The sequence below is a fragment of the Fragaria vesca genome, linkage group LG7 (assembly GCF_000184155.1).
Source record: "Fragaria vesca subsp. vesca linkage group LG7, FraVesHawaii_1.0, whole genome shotgun sequence".
Lineage (NCBI taxonomy): Eukaryota > Viridiplantae > Streptophyta > Magnoliopsida > Rosales > Rosaceae > Fragaria > Fragaria vesca.
The window spans coordinates 18,688,915-18,702,971 of record NC_020497.1 but is presented as its reverse complement, the minus strand read 5'-3'; the positions used below and the strand labels follow the sequence as shown (position 1 = coordinate 18,702,971).

Here is a 14,057-nt window from a genome sequence, read left to right as displayed (position 1 = left end):
GGAGGAGCCCAGGATTGCAAATTTCTGGGTGCCGACTTGGACAGTTGGACTAAACTCAATTCGAAGCGATGACGCTGCTTCCGCCACGTAGGCTGCCACGTGTGATTACAGTTACGCTGCTTGCAGTGGATCTTGTGTCTTCATTTGCAGGTTTCGGCTGAAGAAAGGAAGCGTTTTGGGCTCTGGTTGCAGAGATTTTGATGATTTGGGCCTTTGTCTAAGAGAATCAACTCAGATTCAGATCCAAGAAGCACTCCGTGTTGTTATGTGCAATCTTTGCCATTTATATATTGAGAGCCTTTGCTAGTCCAATAAATTCTTGTCATCGATCCACATAATGTCATGTATTTACACGCGGTGCATATAAGATTTTCTATTCCTGTACAACACTAAACATGAGTTGATATTAGTACGACTTAAAACAATCTACATGAGTCTATAACAGTCTTAGAAATAAGAATATGTAATGTAGTCTTATTAAGTACCAAACATGGACTCTAATTCTTATGTGATTTAGTGATTTTGGTGAAATTGTGTGTTAAGTTTAGAAATGATAACTAGAATTGTTGAGACTAGCATATTAGAAGATCAATCGGCCAAACAGTTATGAACTGTTACAATATTATAGGTTTCTTCCTCTTAACCAAATATGTACAATTCGTCAACACATATTCATTTTGAGCGGTTTTCCTATCGAACTAGAGGTTATCAAAGAACCATGCATGATGCATAGTGCTTGATAGGGAACATATCGTCGAATACACCCGCCACACCTGGTATGTGAAATGGTTGCGCACATGGACGGAGGATAGTGGAAGCTTCTGTGGGTTGTAGGCCAGACAAGTTTTTTGGTCTTTAAAATTAAATAGGGTAATTATTGCTAAATTTCTTTCTTGTATATATCTAATTAGCCTAGTCAAATGGTCTAGTGATCAAAGTAATCAAACAACACGTGTCATAATCACTAAAAATTTAAAGCTTGATTAACGTCATCATGTCATCCACACCACTCATAAAACACTAAATTCAAAATCTAATTAAAAATTATAGACAAAAGCCTATAAAAAAGTAGGAATATGGCGTTCATTTTCTGTTCTTTTCTTTCTCCTCAATTCATAGTCCATCAAACGGTAGAAAATCAGCTGGCTATTATACTGCTATATATCAACTATAAATCAATAATCTTGAGAGGTACTCATATGTTTCAGATTTCTTGTTACATCATTTACATGTAAATAATTTAACCCAGAGTATTTGGAAATCCTGCCTTCGTCCGTGGTTGCGCATAAAGATGTTGGGTACAAATAATGGTTTTGGAATTACCTTTTATATTTTCATAAAGGTAAGATGTCCGATTTCCATGAATTAAATACACAGTTGTGCAATCTATATCATAAATTACTAATCAGAGCCTTAATAACTAAGATTATGTTAGGTAAACATAGAATAGTATCACATCACGTACAATATAGAATTTTCACCAAGTGTTACTGTATGAATGTATGCCAGTTCATTTCACCAAGTGCAATCGCTATTCTGAACTAGCTAACGCTAGCACATAAGCAAGCAATCCCGATCATATATGTATGAATAGGATCGATTTGCGTTTGATACAATTAGAAATTAATCTAAGTGACATCGCAACCACTCACAACTACTCATGAAAACGAAACCTCAAGAAAAGTAGCAGAAAGAAAGAAGATGAGCTAATGGAAATCCAGATAGCAGGAAAGCTCGTCGAGGAACGTACTCAGAGACCAAAAATGACTTTGCTAGTAGTCAATCATGCATATTGTTTTTTCCTTGTTTTTTCTTTCAGAAAACAGCTAACTCATAACGACTTCTCTTGTTTTTCTGATTCTTAATATTGTTGTCAAAATTATGAAAAGTCAATAACAAACTCCACCAATCGACTTTTGTCAATTGCTAATTTAGTTAATGATAAATCTTGTTCACCTATCTAAGCCAAAGTTCACATCAGGGTCTCAGGGACATGCTTATATTCTAAGAGATCTTATAACTGTAGCTGTCCATGGCCTCGTCTTCTTCTAGTTAGCTTTAATAATTCCTTGTGTTTAATTTGTCACTATGACTTCCATGCTTGGATCAAATTTAATGCTTATATATCCCAAGATATATATATATCTTGGGATATATCTTGGCCGGATGCTTATATATTCCAAGATATATATATATCTTGGGATATATAATCATTAAATTTGATCCAAGCATATGTATATATATATATCTTGGGATATATAAGCATTAAATTTGATCCAAGCATACATGGAAGTCATAGTGACAAATATATATAAATATAGGCCGGATGTGAAGCGGACGTTCGCACTTGGCTTAAAGTGCAGACACCGACACCAGTCCATTCTCCACCCTCCGGCGCCGGCGAGGGCTCGCCTCCACCCAAGAAGACTCTAGCAGCGTCCCCGACCACTTTCCCTCCCCGGCGAGTCCATTCTTTTCCAGTTTTTCAGCTAGATCACCCAAAACTTCAAATATAGTCGATCTCGCCGGAAAACTGGAAAAAAACGGACTCGTCGGGGAGGGAAAGTGGTCGGGGACGCTGCTGGAGTCTTCTGGGGTGAAGGCGCGCCGACGCCGGCGCCGGAGGGTGGAGAACGGACAGATGTCCGCACTTTAAGCCGAATGCGGACGTCCGCTTCACATCCTCCCTTTATATATATATATATATGTGTATATATATAAGAAACAAAAGCTTCAAGTAATTAACTAATTGGTTACTAAACTATTGGATTAGTGCCCATACCATGAATAAATTGGCAAAGAATTAATCAAAGTAAAGGAAGTAGCTAGTCATGGTAGCTTGATATAGTTATTATGAGCTCGTTCAAATATTTTCTGTCTCTATCAAAATTAAAGAAACTTGTGCTAAACTAGCTAGCATATCACTTTTGTTTTGGAATTGCTATACATAAGTTCATGTAATTAGTTAAATTTTGCTTCTTAACTATTTATATATTGGGAAAACTACTTAATTATTACTAGTAATTGGTAATTTTTACTTCAACTAGCTAGCTAGCTACTAGCTAACACATTCTTTGAACCAAAGAAACACAGAGATTACTATTTACATGCAATGACATGTTACCTATCTGAAGTAATTATTGTATTTTAACTATCAGGACTTTTAAGCAGATCCATGTCTCTAACTAAATTGCTGTTAGACTCAATCAAATCTTCATTGTAATGCTTGCAACAATTATGCCACCAAATTAACATAGATGACTTCATCTACATCACTTTACCTTTCAAAGGGAGGGCAACCAATTGATTTGAACTAGCAATAGCTTGGCCCACAATTAACATCAATTAGAAACCCCACAAATCCTTGCACTCCACCATCAAACACTTGTCTACCCAACTCAACTATATTCTTCATTGAATCAGAAAGAAATATGGGGTTTTAGTCTGATTCTAGATACATTACTAGTGTGATTTTGACATTAAATTGTTAAAATCAGTTGCTTGAGGCCTTTATTTTGTATTGAATATTCACACATAACATTGCAATATATGATGAAACTATTTCAAAATAACAAATTAAAGGGTAGGTATTTCCACCTTTCCCTAAAGACTTGAGGCAATATTAGTTTCCATTTCCACCCTATATAATGTGATCAGAAAGAAAATGATATGCATGAGCTGGATGAATTCATTGTGTAAAATTTGTATATATTCTCTGTCGTCCTTCGCGTATAGCCTCCGTATATCTTACTTTCAAGAAAAGAAAATTGAAAAAGAAATTTAATCTACATGTATAGGTAGTGAGTGATACAGGAGATGTTTACATGTATGGTCTTGCAACATTTCGAATGAGAACCAATTTTCAATCGTATGTTAATTGTGATTAGGGTTCTAAATCGAATAATGGGTTGAACTCTGACTCGTATTATCTATAGGTGTCTTTTGTTCTTGGGAGCATTACGATTGTCTTTACATATTGAAAAGTGGGATTCCGGCCACTCTCTTTATATATGTTCTTGTAGACCAATGAGACATATGCCAACTAAATTAAACACAGTTTTATGATATAAATTTCACCTACTATTATTTGTGGGCACTTCTTCGTTATCCCACTTTTTTGCTTTGTTGAAATTAAATCCATAATTTAAAGACGTGAAAAGCAAGCATTTGATTATTGAAGAAATAGTTCAGTCTGGATATATTAGGCCAGTGGGTGCAACAACTGCCTTCTACAGGGTTGAACTAAGTTTCGAATCAAAACCTAATCTGCCAACCTCAAATAGCATTCTCACTCCTCAAACTCTTCCTATAAAACCTCACCCTTCCTATCACTTCGTCACTCAACCCTTTCAGATTGCAAAGTTCTAAGCTCCCAGAGCCTAGCTACACAGATCATCGGTCACCAATGGAGGTTCTCAACAGCTCCATTTTCCTTTTAGGCGTTTGCCTTCTCTTGGCTTCATCGACAATGTCCTCCGCAGAACCCAAAACCCACAACCACGAATTTGTTGTAAGTTTGATTTCTCTATATATTCATCATGTACGTACGTTTAGTTTAGTTCTTTCTGTTGATGGAAATGGATGAATACAGATTCAAGCAACACCAGTGAAGAGGCTGTGCAAAACCCACAAAAGCATCACCGTGAACGGCCAGTTTCCCGGACCAACCTTGGAAGTTAACAACGGCGACACTCTCGTCGTCAAGGTCACGAACAAAGCTCGATATAACGTGACCATTCACTGGTAACTATTTCTGTTCTGTAACTTGTTTATATATGTATACATGCATGCGTCATGAAAACCTAACATGACGTCAATTCCAGGCATGGAATTCGCCAGATGAGGACTGGATGGGCAGATGGGCCGGAATTTGTAACTCAGTGCCCGATTAGACCTGGAGGGAGCTACACTTATCGGTTTACGATTCAAGGTCAAGAAGGAACACTGTGGTGGCATGCACACAGCTCTTGGCTTAGAGCCACTGTTTATGGAGCCCTTATTATTCATCCTAAACAAGGAGACTCGTATCCGTTCACTAAACCAAAGCGCGAGCAAACCCTTCTTCTGGGTGAGTGGTGGGATGCAAACCCTATCGACGTCCTGAGGCAGGCGACTCGAACCGGAGCTGCTCCGAATGTTTCTGATGCTTACACCATCAATGGTCAACCTGGTGATCTTTACAAGTGCTCGAGCAAAGGTTTGTTTAGACTTTCAATCACCATCATAGTGTTTTCGATACATTACGATGTAAATACACGATACTATATGGATCTTAATCTTTGACTTTTATATGCATAAATAGATTTGGTGGAAAAAATAATAGCTCAACTTTGTTATATATGCAGACACAGTGATAGTTCCCATAAACTCCGGCGAGACCAACCTCCTCCGTGTCGTCAACGCCGCCCTTAACCAACAACTTTTCTTCGCCGTGGCCAACCATAAACTCACCGTTGTCAGTGCCGATGCCTCGTACACAAAGCCTTTCACCACGACCACCCTCATGCTCGGCCCCGGCCAAACCACTGACGTTTTAATAACCGGCGACCAGCCACCTTCCCGGTACTACATGGCTGCGCGTGCCTATTTCAGCGCACAAAACGCACAGTTCGACAACACCACCACCACCGCCATTCTAGAGTACGAGTCTGCTCCATGCAGCAACTGCAAAAACGGTCCATCAACTAAGCCCGTCATGCCGCAACTCCCAGCTTACAACGACACCAACACCGCCTCCGCCTTCACCACCAGCTTCCGAAGCCCTAGAAAAGTCGAAGTCCCCACCGATATCGACGAGAACCTCTTCTTCACCATCGGCCTCGGACTCAACAACTGCCCCAAGAACTTTCCCTCCAGTAGGTGCCAAGGCCCTAACGGTACGCGCTTCACCGCCAGCATGAACAATGTTTCTTTTGTGCTACCAAACAACATCTCCATCCTTCAAGCTTTCCAGCAGAACATCCCCGGGGTAGTAACTTCTGATTTCCCGGCAAACCCTCCGCAGCAGTTTGACTACACCGGCAACGTGAGCCGATCACTGTGGCAGCCCAAGTCCGGGACCAAAGGATACAGGTTAAATTACGGATCAAGGGTCCAGGTGGTGTTGCAAGACACTAGTATTGTCACACCCGAAAACCACCCGATTCATCTCCATGGATACGATTTCTACGTCCTTGCCGAAGGGTTTGGAAATTTCAATGCCAAGACTGACACGCAAAAATTCAACCTGGTTGATCCTCCTATGAGGAACACAGTTGCAGTACCAGTGAATGGTTGGGCCGTCATAAGATTCGTCGCTGACAATCCAGGTAACCATCAGCCATGATTAGACTAATGTGTCAAAATATTATGTCCCTTTAACCGAACCCGACTAACATATGCGTTTGATTATTTATGTAAACAGGTGCATGGATAATGCATTGTCACTTGGATGTTCACATCAACTGGGGTCTGGCTATGGTTTTCCTGGTGGATAACGGAGTCGGAAAGCTCCAATCAGTTGAGCCTCCACCGGCGGATCTTCCTCTGTGTTAAGAATCTTGATCATCGAAGCATCGAGTCGAAAACCCATTACATTACAGGGTTTCTCATTTTTCCCATGATATTTTCCTAGTTTCAATTACGTTGTTGTTTAATCCCTTGCATTTTGGGGTCTAGTTTGTGCTCCGTTCTTTTTGATACTTAAAATGGGATTAGAGGAGATAGTGCTGGGATTCCAAAACCCTGTACTATATGATTTATTCACAGGGCCGACCCATATGTTTTATCGATTTCTAGCAGTTTGTATTTCCATTAAGAAAACATTAACAAACACTCGATCAATGAAATGAAATGTTTGCTTTTTTTGTTATTCCTCTGTTTCGTAAGTAGTGAGTAGAAATCATTTCTAGCTAGTGTCTTATATATAATCATACTGTCAAGTTTTCATACCAACATCTTTCATCTAGTACTTGGTTAATTAAATACTTCAGAACTAGAAGCTAGGGTAGGTAAATGTGGATACAACAAAAAAAGGAAAACAGTTCTGGGCAGAAAGAAAATCAAGCTACAAGTAAAACCTATTTTTGTACGAAAAATTGAGACCCTTGAGTCAACAATTTCTAACTTATAAGTCTTACAATTTTCTGACCAAACTATCTACGCTCTTGCTACTACTACTAATAAGGCAACACATAACTGACTAAAAGTGCCAACCTCTTAGATTAAAAATACAAATGCGTTGAACCAAAAAAGTTGTGATGCCTTGGTTGAAGTACCCCAAATTCAAGACTTGAAGCCGCTCACATATGCATGTTTGTGCAAAACCAAACACTTTCTCAAAATGAGTAGATTGAGGCCACGAATCTTAGTCCTCATTGAGGCCAACAATCATTTTCTTTTCTTTTCATTGTCAACAATCACTTGTTTGTCGAAACTCAAAAGTTCATCCTACATCGTCAAACTGGTGTTCAAGCCACCATCTATGGTTACCCATTATACTAACAATATCTGCTTTCTTGCAACACCAACACATTCACCATCCCATCACAAAAATCCGAGGAAGCAAGCATATCGCCAATGACTCCTAGCTCTGGATTCTGCACCAAATCCACCATTTCTTCGTCCCTCAATGACATATCCGAATGGCTAACGCCTCACGGTCGTCAGCGCCACTGATGAAAAACAATGCCACATTGTAGGAGTAGTCGGACAAGTTTGCCGAGCTTGGTCTACTAGGCAATCCTACTCTCTCAACTAATATTCCCACCGTACACGGCGACAATGCTTGCACATTACGGTTGAATTGGCGTATAGAGCTAGTCTTAGTGGAGCCAGCAGCCATGTACTGGTGGTTCTCATTAAATGGGAGGATAATTAGTGGTACTCTCTTGTCCTGAGCTAGATCAAATAAGGTATCGTGCATCGATTTGTAAGGAGCGATCGTTTTAGAGGTTTGGACTACAACGTTCCCTTCAGACTGTTTCGAATAGCTATCGAGGGATCGAACCAATTGATGAGTTGTTGGATCAGTGAGCTGTAAGCTTTTGCTCTCCTTGTTGCAAAGAGTGAGCACTGGTGCGGCGCGGCCAATGAGCTCAACTGCATGAATTAGATAGGCAGAAATGGGCTTTCTTCTGTTACGTATGAAGCTTCCACGAGTTAAATCATGTCGAAGACACTTTCTTCTTCGTGGATACAACAAATAATACGAAAGACTCCAGAGTTCGCTGCAATATTTGATTGGATATTTCCGACTTCTTTGATGCTTGACGCTTGTATAAGAGTGGCACAATTGGTGTTATGATCATGTTGTATACCAACAAAGTTAACACTAGTCGAGTAAAGACCCATTCATCACTTTAATTATGTGCTACGTACCCTATTAGGACAAGTAATGATAGAGATATACATGCATATTGATATTACGTTCATTTTTTTTTGACAATAATGAATAATTCATTAATCAAAGGGTAAACCCAAATTACAGAACTTGCGTTTACGCAAGGTCGAAAAACTAATAATAAAGAGCATGAGTCTCCAACTCAATTAACATAGAAAGAGTAAAAGGAAACCAACAGCTCGCTAATCTATGGACCGAAAGTCCTACAACAGAAAGCCTAAATACAACAATACTAACAAATCTACCACACACACCATCCATGCATGCTGACATTGTCGTCGCCATCGCCGCCAGCAACTGTGAGTAAGTGAGGAGTGCTAAATCAGAGCATAACTGCCCGAGTACCTGATGCTTACTGAATCTCAATACACAAATCATATGGAAACCCATGACAAAGGGGAAGAACTCTCTCAAAATAACACCATTTTGATATTACGTTCTATCTCTTCATTTCGCATCAGAATCTCAATCACAAAAAAAAAAAAAAAACCGTACATGACAACACAAAATTCCGACCCATTTTGTCAACCAAACTAGCTAGGCTAACGCATCATGGCTACAAAATTCAGTTCTATTCCTCTCTTTTTTCTTGAGAATAAAATCAGTTCTATTCTATTCATCTAAATTTCTGACAGAACTACCAGGAAACAAGTTTAAACATTCTTCAGACATTAATTAAACCCAGATTTAGAATCCGAATTTCTCCCGGAGCCGCCGGAACGGAAAGCTCCAATTCTCAACTCCCTGCTCTCTTGCATCACCAACACGTTCACCCTTCCGTTACAAAAATCCGCAGAAGCAAGCATGTCGCCTATCACTCCGAGCTCTGGATTCTGCATAAAGTCTACCATTTCTTCATCCTTCAACGACACATCCGCATGTCGTCGCCCAACCATCGCAAGATCGTATTGTCCCTGCGACTTGGTAATGGCAGTCATAACCTGCACAGCATTTTCCACCTCGATCTCATTCCAATTCAACCGTTCATTCCCAAGGTTCCCTAGCTTAAACTCGTCGATCAACGACTCGTCGAGGCTGAACTCTATCTCCTCGTCTAGTTTAGTTTCTGTCTCAATAACACGCACGATGAATCTGAACACTGTCATTTCCACATTAGGGTTGTCGAGCATGCGTGACGCGTAGGCTAATGCCTCACGGTCATCTGGTCCACCAATGAAAAACACAACCACACTGTAGGTGAAGTTGTGAATATTCATCTGAAGAGGAAAGCCTCTGTCAACTAGTATTCCCACCGTACACGGTGCATATGCTTGTACATTATAGTTGAATTGGCGTATGGCGCCTGTCATATTAGAGAGGACAAGAGACTGGTGGTTCTCGTGGAATGGGATGATGATCAGAGGTACGAACTTATCCAGAGCAAGACGAGAAATAGTCTCGTGCATCGATTTATAAGGAGCGACCATCGTGTAGGGTCTAATCATGACCGGTCCTCTTGAGCTTTTGGAGTAATTCTTGAAAGCTTGCACCATTTTATTAGTGAGTGAATATGACCGCCTAATTTTGTGGTGCTTGTAAGGGACTAGCAGTGGTGCAGAACGTCCTATGAACTCGACTGCATGTACAACATAGGCAGTAATCGGGCTCGCTTCCGTTGGATTTGAGACTTCCAGGAGGTTGATGATGTTGGGGACACTTTCTTCATTGTGGACACAACAGAGAATCCGAAAGATTTCATTCCTGGGTGGCAATGACTGAATATTAAGTCTGAACTGTGGGTCGCTCATTGATGATCCTCTTCGTATTTTAAGAACGTAAAAAAATCTTATCAATGGTGTTAACAGCATGGTGATCCCAACCATAGACAACACGAGTTGAGTATAAAGTTGTTTATCAATGATCTGCGAGAAGTTTATAGATCAGAGAACGCAAATGAACAAATTTGTAGTCGTATGTAGGTATCACAAACAACTAAGTACCGAAGAAAATCCCATAAAAACGAAAGAGAGTTATAAAAGGAAAAGAACATATATAAGAGTATATACAATTACCTGCATGTCACGCCATCGAGTATAAGCTATGAGATCAACTAGTCCCTTGATACTCATTACCATGCTGAGGACGAGACTGTTTTTGAAGCTAAGTTTGGCGAACATTCCGGCCACTGAAACTCCCATAAACTTGGCAGCATAACTTACAACAATTATAGTCTCAAGCTTGGCAAAACTCTTCCAATCGGAAATGCTAGTCACATCTATTCCCGAGCCGATTCGAAAAAAGTACAATGGCATAAAAAATTCTGTTACCAAGGTTTCCGTCCTGGCGACTATTGTTGCTCCCAGTTCTTGTCCATATGGCATGACTAATCCCAGAATTATAGGACCAGAAGTATGCCTCATACCTATAATGTCGGAAACGAAGGCCATAACTAGAACCCCGAGTTGTACTGCGATTACGAAATTTTGGTCAACTTCTTTTCCTTCCGGTAATCTCTTAGTGATCAATTTCATCAGTGGGCGCAGGACAAAGATACTAAAAGCTAGCAACGCCAATAAGGAAAACAATGTCCCTATTCCTTCAACCGCATCCTTTTTCATTGTTACCAGGGTGATTACTGAGAAGACCCATTGCATTGCATCGCTAAACATCGAAGAGGACAAGGCAAGTTGACCCAATTCCGAAGTCATAAGGTTGAGTTCCTCCAACACCTGAACTATTACCGGAAAAAAGCTGAAAGTTAAGGTGCCCACAAACAAGACGAGCAACATAAATCCTCCGGTGAATCCAGAAACTTTGCTGAATATCGGGTATACAGTGGCGAAGAAGACAATCGGAGGAAAAATAAAGCTTGCTAGAGAAATCTTCCAGGCATTCTTCGCCGTCCTTCTGAGCATGGATACATCAAATTTCACTGAGACCAGGAATAGGGAGTATACCACGCCTATTTTAGATATTGTGTCAAACAACCCCATATTTGCTTCCTCTCCCAAAAATATGCGGCGGTATTTAGCATTGTTCCCCATCACACAAGGCCCCAAGATTATGCCAGCCTGACAGAAATATAATCATGCAAGCAAATTAAACAATTAAACCTGAGATTAACTTACTTAATTTACGTGGATCTGTTTATGTGTGTACATGCATAAGTTGATATGTAGGTGATGATTTCAAACTCTGCTTAGGTTTACTTATTGGTTATGTTGTAGGGTTTAATCATACATATATATACATATTTTATTCATAACGAGACTTCAAGGCTTCGTTTTAAAATTAAAGTATCAGGAAAAGCTAGCATACCAGGAGATGGGAGACAAACTTATGTTGTCCCAAAGGCCTCATACAGATATATAGAACTTGGGACGTAAGAACAATCACAATGATTTGAACCATCATTAGGGGAAATGGAAAATCTAGGGGATTAACATGCCAAATGGCTTTCGAACCGGAACCCAGTGAACAGACGCTGTCATTTCTCATGGCTTCCATGCTTTTCACCTCCTCCTCTTGACTTGACACAACCTCTGATCCTTTGTCTTCTTTCTTGACAAGAATGAGACCTATAATCTTCAGATATCTCAGATTCCCACCCTTCTGAGATTGAGATTATAGGTCACCTTGCTTGTAATCCCAGGTTTTATGTTCTGTTATGAGGAAATTTGTAATCCCAGTTCTTTTGTTCTGTTATTTTTTTTTCATAACAGAACAAAAGAACTGGGTTTATTTTTTTGTCTTTGCAAACAGATTGATTGGAATCGATCTCCATGATATATATAGTGGAAAAATTAGGAAGCATGCGTTGTGAAGGTAAATTAAGACAGTAAAAACAGGAAAGTGATCTGTGGGCTTTGACCGTTGTAGATATCAAAGTCAAATTAGTACAAGGGCAGCTTTTTAACAGCTTGATTAATTAAGCTGTAACTTATTATTTAAGTCCTATATATAGTCGCAATTAGAAGTCAGTTATGGTAGAGCACTTGAGCTGGAAATGCATAGCTCTAATCTTGAATAATTGACTTAATCACGGGAAGACACATTTCATTTATAATGACTGAAAAAAAAAAACCTGTAATAATTAATGATTAAACACAAACAGGAAAGGAAAAAGATCCAAAGGCATAGTTTGGTTCACGCAATGGATTTCTTACGAGAGGAACCAATTTCCTAAGAATTCCAGGAGCACAATCATCACCATCTCATGCTATTAGAAAGTTGGAAGAAATGGGAATCATTTATAATTACTAAGGTGTACGGTAAAAAAAAAACAGAATACCATGAGTTGTTAGAAGATTATTAACTACAGCTTTGGAACAGATGTGTCAAACAATAATTTTTTGTTGTTGCATGTAAAGGGAAATTGAGAATTGCATGCAATATTGCAATTTACAGTTGTTACTTTTTTTTTTTTTTGAGATGACAGTTGTTAGTGTTGTTAATTTGTTATAACCAAAAATGAGAAGTGGGTTTTCTTCAATCTAAACCTATGGGCCTTCTGTAATTGGGCTAGAGAGATATTATGGGCTCCATGTCTCCGCCCAATATAAGAAGGATATATGGCGGGAAGCGAAAGCAGTTGAAGCAGAGACAGAGAGACTACACTCCATACCCTGAGATCACAACCTGGTGATCTTTACAATTGCTCAGGTTTTTTCTTCTTCTATAATTTCAATATAATTTAATCCAATCTTGATTAGAGTTAGTTTGATCAGGAAATTACGACAATAATTTCATGGGAGCATGCTTGTTGATATTCATGCCCATAAGGTGTTTGATGTTTTGTCTGAATGAAAGTTATTATTTTTGAGGAAGATCGGTAAAGCATGAAGACTGCTGGAAGTGAGAGTACTGCTATGCGGAGCAGATTAGGGTCTCGGGGCGAACGGGGAGGGTGAATCATATTTGGGGCAATTTCTTTCGAAGGGATGAGAAACAGCACGCTGCGAGCTAGTTGGTTGCGGTTTAAGTACTGCGCATTTAACCTTTTTGATCTAAATACGATGGCAGTAGACTTGAATGGATGCATGGAAGTGATCAAGTTGTGAAGCTGACCATCCAGGTAACGCGTAAGATCTACCATATCGGCCATTTCCGTTATATACATAGTATTCTGTGTCTAGCTCATTGCGTAAATATAGTTGCAACAACTTCATATTATAGTCATTATACTGATAAATAGATGCCTATGTTTGACATGTTTGTGTTGAAATAATTAGAACTTTGCTTTCTATCATCTTTTGGAATCCCAGAAAATTGAAAACAAGCTACAAACTGTAACCCTAGTCAGTATCTGCAAGAAAATTTAGACCCTCGGAGGATCCATTTCGAACTCAAAAAGTTCACAAATCAATATCTTTGAACCAAACTAGGAGAAGTGACAACACATCGTGACTACTTCCTAAGAAAACAACATATCTAGCTACAGCAAAAGAAAACAAGGATGAAAATACTTCATGCTCTAAACTTCGAATTTCTTTCTAAACTTTTCATAATGTTAAAACAAAAGGCTCCAATTTCTCTTGCATCACCAACACGTTCACTGGTCCACCACAGAAATCTGATGAAACGAGCATGTCACAATCACTCCCAGCTCTAGATTTTACACGAACTCCACCATTTTTTTCAGGGGGCAAAACATGCTGGCTACTTTCTTACTAACCTACATCCTTACACCTCAAAACCAACTCTGATAAAGTTACATTTTGAATGTAACTCAAAATAC

General features: G+C 39.4%; 2 protein-coding genes across 2 annotated transcripts; one reads left to right on the top strand and one right to left on the bottom strand.

Moving 5' to 3' along the window:
* The first annotated feature begins 4,344 nt into the window (after positions 1-4,344).
* On the top strand, positions 4,345-6,847 carry LOC101291670 (laccase-5-like). The gene is made up of 5 exons (XM_004307643.1): positions 4,345-4,510; positions 4,592-4,743; positions 4,824-5,197; positions 5,346-6,308; positions 6,404-6,847. Exons 1-5 carry the CDS (start codon positions 4,406-4,408, stop codon positions 6,532-6,534), a joined length of 1,725 nt encoding a protein of 574 aa, XP_004307691.1. The 5' UTR covers positions 4,345-4,405; the 3' UTR covers positions 6,535-6,847.
* Positions 6,848-9,051: 2,204 nt separating this feature from the next.
* Positions 9,052-13,424, bottom strand: LOC101307546 (cation/H(+) antiporter 15-like). The gene is made up of 3 exons (XM_004308916.1): positions 13,185-13,424; positions 10,393-11,391; positions 9,052-10,242 (listed from the first exon to the last, which is right to left on the bottom strand). The coding sequence occupies exons 1-3, from the start codon at positions 13,422-13,424 to the stop codon at positions 9,052-9,054; spliced, it is 2,430 nt and encodes an 809-aa protein (XP_004308964.1).
* Positions 13,425-14,057: the final 633 nt, after the last annotated feature.

Bases quoted from the DNA above. Each gene is read 5' to 3' on its own strand.
- LOC101291670 (XM_004307643.1), top strand. From the start codon at position 4,406: ATGGAGGTTCTCAACAGCTCCATTTTCCTTTTAGGCGTTTGCCTTCTC. The intron at 4,744-4,823 runs GTAACTATTTCT...CGTCAATTCCAG, and splicing joins TATAACGTGACCATTCACTG to GCATGGAATTCGCCAGATGA. The intron at 5,198-5,345 runs GTTTGTTTAGAC...TTATATATGCAG, and splicing joins TTACAAGTGCTCGAGCAAAG to ACACAGTGATAGTTCCCATA.
- LOC101307546 (XM_004308916.1), bottom strand. From the start codon at position 13,424: ATGGCCGATATGGTAGATCTTACGCGTTACCTGGATGGTCAGCTTCAC. The intron at 11,392-13,184 runs GTACTCTCACTT...TATTTCTGTCAG, and splicing joins CTAATCTGCTCCGCATAGCA to GCTGGCATAATCTTGGGGCC. The intron at 10,243-10,392 runs GTAATTGTATAT...AACTTCTCGCAG, and splicing joins CTCGATGGCGTGACATGCAG to ATCATTGATAAACAACTTTA.